Source organism: Talpa occidentalis, unplaced genomic scaffold, assembly GCF_014898055.3.
Source record: "Talpa occidentalis isolate TD23 unplaced genomic scaffold, MPIMG_talOcc4v2.1 talOcc4.8, whole genome shotgun sequence".
Lineage (NCBI taxonomy): Eukaryota > Metazoa > Chordata > Mammalia > Eulipotyphla > Talpidae > Talpa > Talpa occidentalis.
This window is the reverse complement of record NW_023605194.1, coordinates 16034033-16046742: the sequence shown is the minus strand read 5'-3', so window position 1 is coordinate 16046742 and position 12710 is coordinate 16034033. Positions and strand designations below refer to the sequence as shown.

Sequence of the window (12710 nt, the reverse complement as noted above, 5' to 3'; positions counted from 1 at the left end):
AGAATACAGTAACTGAATAAAGCACCAACTACGGTAGTATCAGCTGAAATGTAGGCAAAATTGAGGCAATAGAATATATTCTACTTTGTAAGCAAAAATCAAAACAACAGCAAAAATCACTCTCAGGCGTGCAGTGTCTGCTGTATTCTCATGCAATTAGTCTTCGTGAAATCCTATAGGCACACTGCTCTTGTGTCCACACCCAACACTAAGGTTTGAAGTGAAATAAACACCTTGAGGCAAAGACTTTAGAGACATTATCTGTTTAATAAATATGATTGTAAAAGCAATAAACAAGAGCAATTATACATTACACTACATAGTATTTAACCAAAAATACATCAAAAAAGTCATTTTAAAATTAGAAGTAGTTCCGATACTATAAGAAAACTTTCATTTATTTTTTTAAATTGGCTTCCTATAAAAATAAGTTGGCAAATGAGGGATTTCAATGCTCAGTTGGAATCCTGGAAAACACAGAACAGCTGCCAAGCACCCCACTGCTTTCAAAGTTGCTGTTTGGAACTTCTGAAAAAAAGCAAAGCAAACCTCTGCATTTTGGACAGGGAATCCAATTAGGAATAAGGCAAAGGAGAAAGTGTTGGCTGGATAGCTCAGGGTATTCTGGGATTTGGGGAAACATTGCAATATCAGATGTTTAGCATGCCCTGAAACTGACCTTTCACATCCTCCTCACCCCTCTTCCTGTGGCCTTACTTCCACCAAACTCCTCATTGTGTCTGCACCTGCTGCTAGCGAGGAGGTAGGCACTTGGGTCCCTCCCATTTGTAGGCTCTCATTGCTGCCTTCTCTTTGGGTTCGAGCTGGAATGGCCTAGAACAGTGGTTCTCAAACCAGCATACATCACAATTACCTGAAGGACTTACAAAAACTGATTACTGGGCCCCACTCCTGGAATTTCTAATTCATTAGTTTTGGGGTGGGATCCAAGGATTGTATTCCTGATAAGCCTGAGGTGATGCTGACCTTGCTGGTCCAGGTACCATGGGTTGAGAACCACAGCGCTAGACCCTAAGAACAGTGAGGACCCCCTGGGCAGTACCTTGCCTCCCTGATCTCCTACAGGTGGGAGGGCAACTGCGGGGAGAGGCACAGGAGGAAACTGGAGATGCTGAATCTGGAGCTGGCAGCTTTGGTCACTTTCCCAAATGCCAGGCATCTCATGTCCACCTCTACTTTTAATTAGGACTTACACCATCTTCCCTGTGTATTCTCATGTATTCCTTCATTATTCCTCCAACAGATAATTTTCATTATACCTACTCTAGGCAAGGCACTGTGCTAGATTAAGAGCATTACTTCCTTTCTCACAATTTGCCAGTTAAAATGAAATGACCCACAACTCTGAGGACTTCCCTTGCTATAGAGTGAGCCTCTTTTGGCTTCCAAATCCTTTGTTTTCCAAATTAAACATGGCGCCCTCCAACTGCAGAGGATCAATGGGGATATTCCCCATTGGGCAGGAAGCCTGGCAGGTTGTGGATCAATTGAGCTCTACAAATAGATGGAGGTCTCAGGCATAATCCATTTCCCAGGTTCACACTGGGCATGTTCAACCATACAGGCTCCTGACGGATTAGCTTTCTGACCGCAGCCTTGTTCATCTTCCCTTGCCTGAGCTACACCAGGCAGGGGTCCCCACCATTATTTCCTACATCCTCAGGATAAACCTGGATGCATATTATGGTCCATCCTGTCACACTCTGTTGTTGGCTTGGGGACACAGCCCAGAAGGACACTGAGCTCTCCAAGTAGTTTTTCAAAATTGCTTGTATCTCAATTTTACATTGGGATTTGACCTATCCATAATATTTCAAGGGATTCTCTGGAAGTGCTTCTGTTTCCTTTTTCATGGTTGCTTGGGGAAAACTGGAATTTCCTCCTGCTTTGAGTCAATCAACTCCTCCCCTTTATGCTTAGTTATTTTTTCCTTTGCAGATACTATGATGTTTAGAGGGCAGGAGTGCACATGTGTGAAAGAACTGGGACCATCTTACATTATTAAAATCTCATCCTAATGTAAGACAAGACCTGCATATATTCGCCGACTTTGTGACACCCTGGAACAATAAAGCCATGCTTCTTCTGCTGCTTAAAATTAGTTTTATTTTACAAATGGTTTTACTTTACTATGAGAGAAGAAATACTGGGCAACAGCAACCATCACAGGGGGAAACTGCCCTGTCATATAGAAATATCTTCAAAATATTTTTCAGAGAACCTTCTAGAATCTGACTGCACGTGATTTTTGTTAAGATGTGAGAACACCACGACACATCTATACCCTTTTTTTTCCAATTGTACATGGCCAGGTTTGAATTGCTTTGCATATATCAACTCTTTCACACATTATATGTTTCCAGGTGGGAAAAGACAAGGATATTTGGAAGGGGGAGGTTCTTCAGGAAGAGGCAAAGGGTGCATGAAACTGAACCCTGCAAGGCAGTGGTCAGGGTGGAGGGGAGCTGGCATGCTTGTGAGTGTACAAAACTGACAGAGATCAGAAACTTGCGGGTGGTGGGGGCAGGGCTGGCAGAGGCGAGGTCATAGTCAGGGAACATCAGGTGATGCCCAGGATCTAGCATCATGTTCAGGAGGCAAAGTTTGGAGGAGCTAAAGGATATCTTGGCTCTTGGAAGGAAGAGATATACAAAGACATTCAACAGATCATGACCACATGTGGACAGCAAACAACGGGAAGGCCAGACCATGGGTGACTAAGGGGGTTTTCTACCGAAGTTGGGGCAGCAGGAAAGCTTCCTGGGGAAGCAGTTATGGTGGAAGGGGCAAACAGGAAACAAAGGTCCACTTCTGCCATGCTCGCCTCCCCTGCCTCCCCTTCCCTATTCTGCCTGCATACATTGAACTTCAACTTGTTTCTTTGTCCCTGGGGCCTCACAGGATGGAGAAAGCAGTCTGGTGGCCATTGCTGGCCAGCAGAGCTACAAAAGATAACATAGGAGGGGAAATGGCAATACGGGGGGTGGACCAGAGAAACAGCTCAGGGTTTCAAACTCCTGTGCATGTCTTTGTGTCTTAGGAAAGGGGCTGAAGTGGCTAATCCACCCATCAGCCTGTACTGCTAAAATAGCTGTTAAATCTACAGCCAAGAATATTTCCAAAAATACATGCAGATTTCCTTGGCCTGTATATGTTATGAATTCTCTACAAACACGACCGATCAGAAAAAAGAGAGAAGAAGGAAGGGGAGGGGAGTGTTTTCCATTAAAATAGAGCACCTGGACACTGCCCCTCCAAGCATGTTCTCAAAGTATTGTCCACATGCACAGGCTTAAAGCTAAAAACCCTTGTTGTCTGTGTCTGAAGAATTAAAAAGTCCCGATGCAGTGAGTGTTTGTTTGTTTGTTTGTTTGGATTTTGATTGTTTTTATTTTATTTTTTGTTTGTTTTTTGTTTTTACTGGCGTCCTCCATTCAAACATTTACATAGGTAGGGATTTCTTTTGTGCTTTGATTCTCAGCAACTATGGAAATACTTCCTGGCAAAATAGGAAACAGAACAACAAAGGAAAGAAAAAAAAAAAAAAAAAACAAAGTTAGTGGTCATGAAGGATGATGCACTTGACAAGAGCGAAATTCTTTCCTGATCAGCAGGTCGCCTGTAGCCTTTGGGGGTTTTCCTTAAATTGCAAATTGTGCCCCAGCAGATCCCCGCTTTGGCGTTGAAGGTGGAGTGGCGTGTCTTGCTCTTTGCAACCGGAGAGATGAGTCACCAGGTTGAGTAGAAGGGGAGGGAGGGGAGGGTAAAGCTACTCTCCTAAGAGAAAACGTGTAACACTTACTCATTTAATGACACTGGAAATGGAAAGGTGTCAGAGACTTTGCAATGGGCTGCGAGATGGTCCTGGTGAAGAAGGGATTGCTACTTTAATAAAGTCAACAGCGGCTGTGCTTCATACCCCGTGGGGATGGCATTGAAAACCAAATGACCCACAGAAAACACACTTAGAAACTTTAGAAGTGAAAAGACAGGGTGCATGCTTCTCTGGACTTGCAGACAGAAAAGACTTTTTTCTTTTTAACCCAAAGCAATTATGCATTTATCACCCTGTCTCCCCAAATAAAAGTGCACAGTGAAAATTGGATACCAGATGTGGCTGCAGTTGTGATTAATACCTCCTACACAAGCTAGTCATTGCATTTAGATTTCCCCTCAATACAGCCATAGAGCCCTCCTGTATCCATTTAAAGAGAGTCCCTTAGTCCACTAAGGGACTCATTATTCTTAGCCACCCTCTTGCCCAAGCATCAGATTAAAAATCTTATGTAAGGGTCTTCTAGGTGGTCTGGCATTTATCTCATTAGAGTGAAGCATGACTGGTTATATAATAATAATTATTATATAATTAATGATATTATATAATATTATATAATAATTATTATATTATCCGTCATAGTCAGCAATGCAGGATGTGGAGGGCAGCCTTTACAGCTTCAACTCATGATGCCAATAGGCAGGAGGAAACAAGGAGATAAATGAGTCAGCAAGGGTGGCTCCAAGACTTGGTCTACCTTCCTGGACAATTGTCTCTGCAGTAAATAGTAGAACTGAGCAATCAAAATCAGACTCTATACCCAGCTGCTGAGTCCCCATGCTTCCCACTCCACAGGCAAAGAGTGAGCTCCTTGAAAAATGATGAAGTCCGTTTTCAGACTGCCTGGGGACACTTCACAGGAGGGAGAAATCAGCCAAGAAACTGATTTCTAATAGTCTCATTTCTAACCCTCAGTGGTCTTTCTTAGGAAGCCTGCTCCCAGGATGTCCTGCAAACTCTAAGATTCTTGTCCTCAAAATTCTCAGGTTATGTGTTTTGTGAGGAAATAGTTTGTTTTTAGACTATTGCTATATTGAAAAAAATTCCCCAGGTGGCCAGGTTATCACACCCTCACAAGTCACTGCTTTGCAGTGTCCTGCAGCAGGTGGCCCTGCTTAGAGCTGTCTCAAGGACAGGCTGCCCATGTCTCATCTTGCTCATTACACTCCCTGACCTTCCAACCCTGCCTGACCCTCAGGACCACCAGCTCAGGCCTCCTGGCACATTGGTAGAGCAAATGCTTTGCTCTTCACCCATGAACATTAGAAGCCCATTATTTCTACAAGGTCATTGCAAAAAGAGAAACAAACTAATGCAAAAGAAAAACTAAATAGGAGCAAGAAGGCTTTTTTTTTTTCTCATTCCAATGGAAGGAAGCAAGGGAAGTGAGATCTCAGATATTTCTCTCAAGGATGTTAGAGCAGAAGAAAGTGGTCATGTCAAGCCAGAGAGGGGTTAGAGAGAGAGAGTCAGCCACTGCTTACTCAGGCCAGACAGCTGAGAGCTACAGGAATCATTTACCTATGAGCCGTGACTCCACCTTCTCATCTATCAGCTGGCCAGGCCTCCTCAGTCCAGTCTGAGGGGCAGGAGGCCTGCTTTCAGTGTGACTGACTTGACTGACCATCTCTCGTTCTTTCTCATTCTGCATCTGGGCATAAACATTAATCCCCGGGATCTTCCTAAAACATTAACAGAAACCATCACTGCTGTGCACGGGAGAACTATGACACAGGCTTCTGAACCTGTCAGGGAAGAGGGGCAGGGGAGGCATGGATGAGGGTCACGTACCTCTTGAACTTGTAGATGACAAACACCGCCAGCCCCACGAACACCACTGAGAGCAGCATCAACATGGCAGAGCCACTGTGGGTCGGAGTGAGGTCCACCAAGGGGGCTGCAGAGAAAATGAGGCATGGTCATGAGCAGAGACTTGCAGGCGCGATGCAGGAGAGGCTTATGCTTCTCACAGAGAGGTAAGGGGAGGCTCAGGGTCCCCACAGACTAACTGCACAATAGGCCTGACACGCAGCTGGTGTGTGGATGCCATGAGCCTGGCTTAGACCCTGGAGTGCACCAGTTGGCCTCTTCAACAAGGGCATGGAGCAATTTGAAGCACAGACTATGGATCCCACCTGCCTGTATTCAAATCCTATTCCATCATGTGCCGACTGGGTGATCCTGGGTGAAGTGATTTCACGTCGATGTGCCTTATGTGGGGAAATGAGAATAACATACGTCTTGCGCTGGATGTTCATGAGGATCAAATGAGTTAATGTATGTTAAGCAGAGATAACAGTATCAGGCACATCTTCTATTAAGTGTTAGTCTTTATTGCTATGGTTGCAGTTACTTGTAATGAACATGTATAATAATGTAATAAACATAATAATTAAATTTCCTGTATTCTGAAAGCAAGCTTATCCTGCTGAGCAATGCAGATAAACAGAAGAACCATCAACAGGAATATTTTTAATGAATTATCCAATCCCTCTCCTACCCAGGCAGTTGTCAGGTTAGAGAATAAACAGACTTATGAGCATGCTTATATTGTTTTACACGCAGGAAGTGATGGTTGCATATTTTACAAAGGCAGCCTTTCTGTGGTGAGGGGTTGCCATCCAATGTTGTCTCTACAATTTCCCACAGCCCTGAAAACTCTGCATGGAAGCACAAGTCTCTCAAATGCAGTGTGTTCTCCTGGACTAGACAGATGCCTTTACATCTACAAAAAATTCTCTCTCCCTGAGTTCCCTTTTAGAATGCATCTCCAGGGAACATATTTCTCTACCTCTAAACCTTCTTCCATCTCAGGGTTAAACCTGCTGTACTTTAATGACTTTGAAATTAATTTTCACCTTCTGAATAACTGACATTTTGTTAACAAGCACAGTTCAAGCATAAAAGACCACATGTACCCCATAGAAGCCTGGATATCCACCTGTACCTCCCATCAATTTAAGCAAACCCGATACCTACAGATGTGGGTGACCTTTCAGCACCATTTCCTGTGACTTTTCTCTGTTGAGAGCCAAGAGGGCAAAGTTCTGGTCACCCAGGTACAAAAGTTCACTTGGCCGGAGTGCAGATAAGACTCGTGCTTGCTTTTTTCTGTCTGTTTTTTGTAGGATTACATTCTGGCCACTCGTATACTAGAAAGTAATTCCATATGCCAAAGAGTCTTGGTGAAAAAAAGTTAAGCAATTTTTCACAGAAGAAAGCCTTAGTTTCAGTGGAATGGACGTTCAGGAGCCATTGAAGGGACAGACCCCTGTCACTCTCTCTCCTCTGTATGTCAAGCAGCATTTAGCTGTGAGGTGGGAGTGGGTGAGTCCCTGTGAGCAGGTGGGTGTGTTTCTGCTACATCTAGATGCCCAAGGCAAATGAGCTTTCAATTTGAATTAGAAAATGAAGGTCTTTTTCATTTACTTAGGCAAATACGGTGACATTAGCAAAGGAGTTGGGAAGAGAAGAATTTTGATTTGTCATGGATGTTATCGCAATTGACTTTCACATGGAAGAAAGGAGCAATGATTTCCACTGAACAGAAAAGAAGTTCTTATTGGTTACTGTCATTTCTGAACTAATAAATAGAAGAGCATACACACTCATTTTCTGTATACTCATCCCTGGACCAACTGCAGTTGGAGATATCAGAAATTTAAAAAGGGATAAGAACAAAGAGGGAAAGGAAGCACAATGGACTATGGTGATGAACTATGGGTGATTTGGTGGTGGGTACACTATGGTGGTAATATACAATGAAGGTATCCAAATAGTTAAATTTAGTTTACTCAATTGAATACAAATAAGTTAAAAAATTTCAAAATTGATTTTTATGAAATCATACAAAATTAAACAAGTGACACAAGTTAAAATATTAAGTTTTAGAGGGAAGTTAGGATCAAAGATCATCTATTCAAACTTGCATGACATGTATATATGTACATGTCATGTATGTGTATAAACGTGTGTATGTATATGCTTATATATTATGAACATTTATTTTACTTCTGGGTAATAGATTCCACCTTACTCCTCTCTGCCTTCCTCCCCTTTCCTAAACCAACCCGTGAATTGCACAGACTATGTTATGAATTTTTATTGAATTATATAGTTCTGTGAAAATAAAATTCTACAAAGAATGCATGCAACTCAACCATACAAAAACAAAAATCCAATCGAAAAGGGGTAGAAGAACTAAATCAACACTTCTCCAAAGAAGACATATAGATAACCAACAGGGACCTGAAAACATGATCATCGCCAGTTATTATCAGGGAAACACAAATCAAAACCACAATGAGATACCATCTAACACTTTTGAAAATGGTTCATATCAAAGAGATTAGACATACCAAGTGCTGGCAAAGGAGTTGGGGGAGAAAAGCAGTTCTCACAGACTGTTGGATTGTAGCCTAGTTCAGTCTCTAAGGAAGACAGTATGGAAGTTTTTTCAAAATATTAAAAATAGATCTACCTTAGGATCCAGCAATCCCTTGCCTAGCAATCTATCCAAAGATCACAAACCACTCATTTGAAGGGATACATGCATTCCTATGTTCATTGCAGCAATAATCATATTACCCAAGTTATGGAAATCACCTAAGTACACAAGGACACTGAAGAGGCTTAGGATGTGGTGTAGACACAATGGAACAGCACTCAACTATTAAAAAAAAAAAAATGAACTCTTCCCAAAATGGATGGGACTGGAGGGGATTGCTCTAAGTGAAATAAGTCAGAAGGAGAAAGACAAACACTGGATGATTCCACTCATGTGGAACATAAAAAAACTAAGCAAAGGAATAGACAAAATAAACCTTTGAAATCTGACTGCAGAACTGAGGATACCAGAGGGGGCGTGGGGTAGAAGCAAAAGGGGTAGGGGTCTATCGGGACTTGTGGGTGTAGTGTGATAACTTACATTTGTAGAGATAATATTTAGAAATATTTTATTTCTAAACTCATCCAGTCCCCATAATCCCAAACCACTGCATTATTTTGAAGCAATCTCTGGTGTCATAATTTCATTTGTAACTCTAAAAGGTAAGGTTTCCCCTTCTGTCTTGATTTTAGCATAATATCATTAGCACACTTACAGAAATAACACCAGGAAAGTATTTTAAAGGTAATCCTTCTAATGCAAACCCTTAATTTGATAGGAGGGAACAAATGGGGGTTCAGATAGAGCCACAGATGCTTAGGACAGGTAGATGCAGGTTAACTGGATTAGCTAAACTTCTATTTTCTAACTTGATAGTTAAATAATAAGTAGGATATCAGTGAGATGAAGCAACCAGGCAGAATACTAAACCTGTTTGAAAGGGTTGTTATCTCCCCATCATAAGTTTAGATCTTTCAGTTCTCAATCATTTCCATTCAAATCATCCTTTGTAAACAAGCAGCATTAACACTGTTAAGTAATTAGCATATTATTTTGGGAAAATGAGCTTCTGCATCCTCAGTTCAGAAATGTGTGCCGTGGAACCACTCATCATCTTTGCATCACTCAGTCACTTCTAAGAGGCAGGCAGACAGGAAGTAGCCCCAGCAGCAGTGAGAAGTTGGGGACCACTGGTCTCTGTTCTGTGGGTGGTGTCCTCTGGCTGATCTGCACCCTGTATTTCTCTGCTCCACAGCAGCTGCATATTTTAGTTTGCCTAACACTTAGGTGCATTTGTGTGTGTTTTGCTGACGAATGGAAACCTGTGATAAATATGATTTAGCTTGTTGTGCGGAATTAGCATAAATTAATCCCTCTCCAATTGCAACCTAAACAAGGGAAAAGCTTGGGAGAAAGTGCTGAGAGGTTTATTTGCCATTATTCATGCATATGGTAAAGGTGGGTGTGACAGAACTCCAAGGGACTCCAGTTGAAATCTCAGCCCAATCATGAGTCTCAAGGATGGCATCTCCCATTGAGATCAAACCACAGTCCTGGAGGCTGGGCAGGGTATGAGTTCCCAGGGGGTCCTAGTGGCCAGTAAAGTGTCACTGCCTGTGTCAAAGGGAGGATGAGTCTTCAGGTATATCCAGCCACAGGGAGTTGAGGTCACTGGGCCAAGTAATGACTACATGGTACCTCAAAGACCAGGTCCAGTGACCAATAGAAAGTGATGGATGCCTTTTGATTTCCTAGGGCTGAAAGTAAGGATTAAGCCTGCTAATATGTGAACTGTTTCTTCAGGTGTTATTTATAGATTATCTGAATCAGAAACACCTGGAGTACCTGTGAAAACACAGTTTCCTAGGATATGCTTAAAAAAAATATATGCCTTTGAGAGTATACCTCTCAAATTGACACATGTAACAAGGGACACAGGTCATTACTCTGTCTACCAGCTTCAGAGTCCCAGTGGTCAGCCCCACTTGCTGTCACTCATAAAGCATCTAGTCTCTATCTTTAGAGTATGCCTAACTTTTATATTCTCTGGGTTGCAAAAACAAAACAAAACAATGGAATGTGCCTCTTGATTGTTCAATCTGGTTATGGTGCCAGGAGAATTTTCTAAACTGACTACGCATTTCCAAGCCTCTCATAATAGAGAGATGAGTCTCCTGTATATTAATTGTATTGCTGGATTAATGTTCTACTTCTCTCTGTGTCCAAGTCTTGCGCAATTTGAGTTTGAAGCCTCTCCCACCAAGTGGAGAAATCTGTTTTTTCACTCCATGATTCTGGACTAGCACCATCACTTGATTTAGCAACAGAATGAAATAGAAATGATGGTTCATGTGAGAGATTTAAGGTTTTTTTCACTTTTCATCTGTCTCCTGGAATCTCTCATTGACACGTGAGCAAGCCCAGGACAGTCTGCTTAAAGAGAGATTATGCGGGGGAGAGCTTAATTACCCTAACCAAGGGTTCTAGATTCTTCAGGCAAAAGAAACAAGATCAGCCAATAATCCATAGATGATTGCAGACCAACACTGAGCATAGACAAAGCCAGAAAGTCTACTCAGATGATTCACAGATAAATAAGCAATAAATGCATATAGTTAAGACAATGAATGTCTGGGTTGTTTGTTACACAACAATATCTTACTAATACTGTCAGCAAAACTCTTTCATCTGATTAAACATTCAGTTAGCAATTCTCACTGTTGGGGTCTACATTACCCAATTATTGTTAACTGTCCCCATTGACAGGGAGGCAACGTATGAGTAAGATACTATAAATGTCCTCCTCTAAACCAAGACACTTGAATAAGAAGAAGTACAACTAGAGCTTGTAAGATATAACCCAGGATATAAGGTCACTCAAGGAATAAAAAACTTGGTAAACTTGGTAAGAAAAGGTAGCTTGCCCTAGGTAGTGGTATCTCCTTTGCATTATATGTATATTACACATGTGTAATACATTATACATATATTATAGTTTAAATATATATATATATATATATAATATATATATATATATAAAGTTTTCTCCCAGTTTGACTCAACTGCTTTGCCATTGCCTTGGTGAACTATATCTCCTGTATCTTAACTATGAGCTATTTCCAACCTGATGCATGTTTGTATTCTCTTCTTGAACTGTTCATCTGATCATCCCCTTGATAATTCTGTGCCCAAGAGTTCTAGTACATTCTCTGGCCTGGCCAACTCAGGCCAATTACCCCATGGTTATTTCGGGTCTCTTTATGGTCCCAAGGTATCTTAGACAAAATGGAGAAGAAAGAACCTAGCAGAAGCTAAAGAAAACCTCATTGCTAGTCCCTGGCATATTTATGAAAGAATAGCATTCATTTAATCATATCAGAGAAAGGGATATGTTTAGATATCTTGATATCTGCTATTAATTATCATAATAACATAATGACTTAATAACTACCAAAACTCACTAGATCCATGTGTCTGTCAATCAGCCTACTTATTTATAGAGGAAAAAATTTCTTTGGGGGGAAAACAGAAGGAAAGTAAAATACTACTGCTGTGACTTTACTCATGAAAGACTTGTAAATGATTACAGTGAAGATAATAAGGCAACAAGAGACTAAGGAGACAGATAAATTTATTGGCTGTGGAAGAATTTCACTAGTACTAATTTCATCCCTAAATGGAAAATGTTATTGCAACAATTTATTTCACTTTACAGTTCAGAGCTCCACACTCTGCGATGTGGCATCTGCATCTATAAAGAGGTGGCTCAGATGACACTGTATTTTCTAAAGCATTTGGACCAATGTTAATTCTGCCTTCAAGTGGAAAACATTCTCAACGTGAAATTGCAGGGCAGATTTCATGATGGACCACAACCTAGGCTGAATTTCTGAGTTTCTTGTCCCCTCCCACATCCACTCATAACATACCCAGTGGTAGCAACTGAAGTCTAGGAATATTAATTTTCTAATATCTCTGTGATGATATATTTTTATTACACCTGAAAAAGAATGTGAACTAGTCAGCTTTCACCACAGAGGACATGATAGCATAAGATAACATTTTATTAAAAACCCACACAGCCCTTGACAAGGGACAGTTATGTTACACATAAGAGTTTAAGCCAGGCAACTGCTGGATAGGCAGGAAGGCCTGGGCATTGTGTTAGTCTGCATTTAATTATTTTTTGAAATGTAACCTTTTATATTTTCTTATCATGTTTCTAAAACTCTGGGAGAGCAGTGACCCCACTGGAAAGCTAAGGGCAGGATAACACCTTGATTTCCCCTACATGTTGAAATATTACAAGATGCAGATGTATCATTTTCTGCTCATATGAGCACATTAATAGCATCTAGATAATATCATTTGTTTAAGTTTCATAAAACGCATGGCTATTCAATTACAACTGTCACAGAGATTCTAGTTTACACTATAATCATTTTTCAAGTGCTTCATGGCCATAGC

At 41.2% G+C, this 12710-nt stretch overlaps 1 protein-coding gene across 5 annotated transcripts in view; it reads right to left on the bottom strand.

Moving 5' to 3' along the window:
* Positions 1–301: 301 nt before the first annotated feature.
* Positions 302–12710, bottom strand: part of SORCS1 (sortilin related VPS10 domain containing receptor 1) — a 464079-nt gene continuing 451670 nt past the window's right edge. For 2 of the 5 annotated variants that reach the window (XM_054689902.1, XM_037497970.2), the window contains 3 exons: positions 5648–5753; positions 5378–5538; positions 3436–3520 (listed from right to left, as the gene is read on the bottom strand). In XM_054689902.1, the coding sequence (XP_054545877.1) occupies positions 3456–3520; positions 5378–5538; positions 5648–5753 (332 nt within the window). In that variant the 3' untranslated portion in view covers positions 3436–3455. Of the gene's footprint in view, positions 529–3435; positions 3799–5377; positions 5539–5647; positions 5754–12710 lie in introns of those variants that run through there. The other 3 variants (XM_054689905.1, XM_054689903.1, XM_054689904.1) reach the window with 3 other exon arrangements.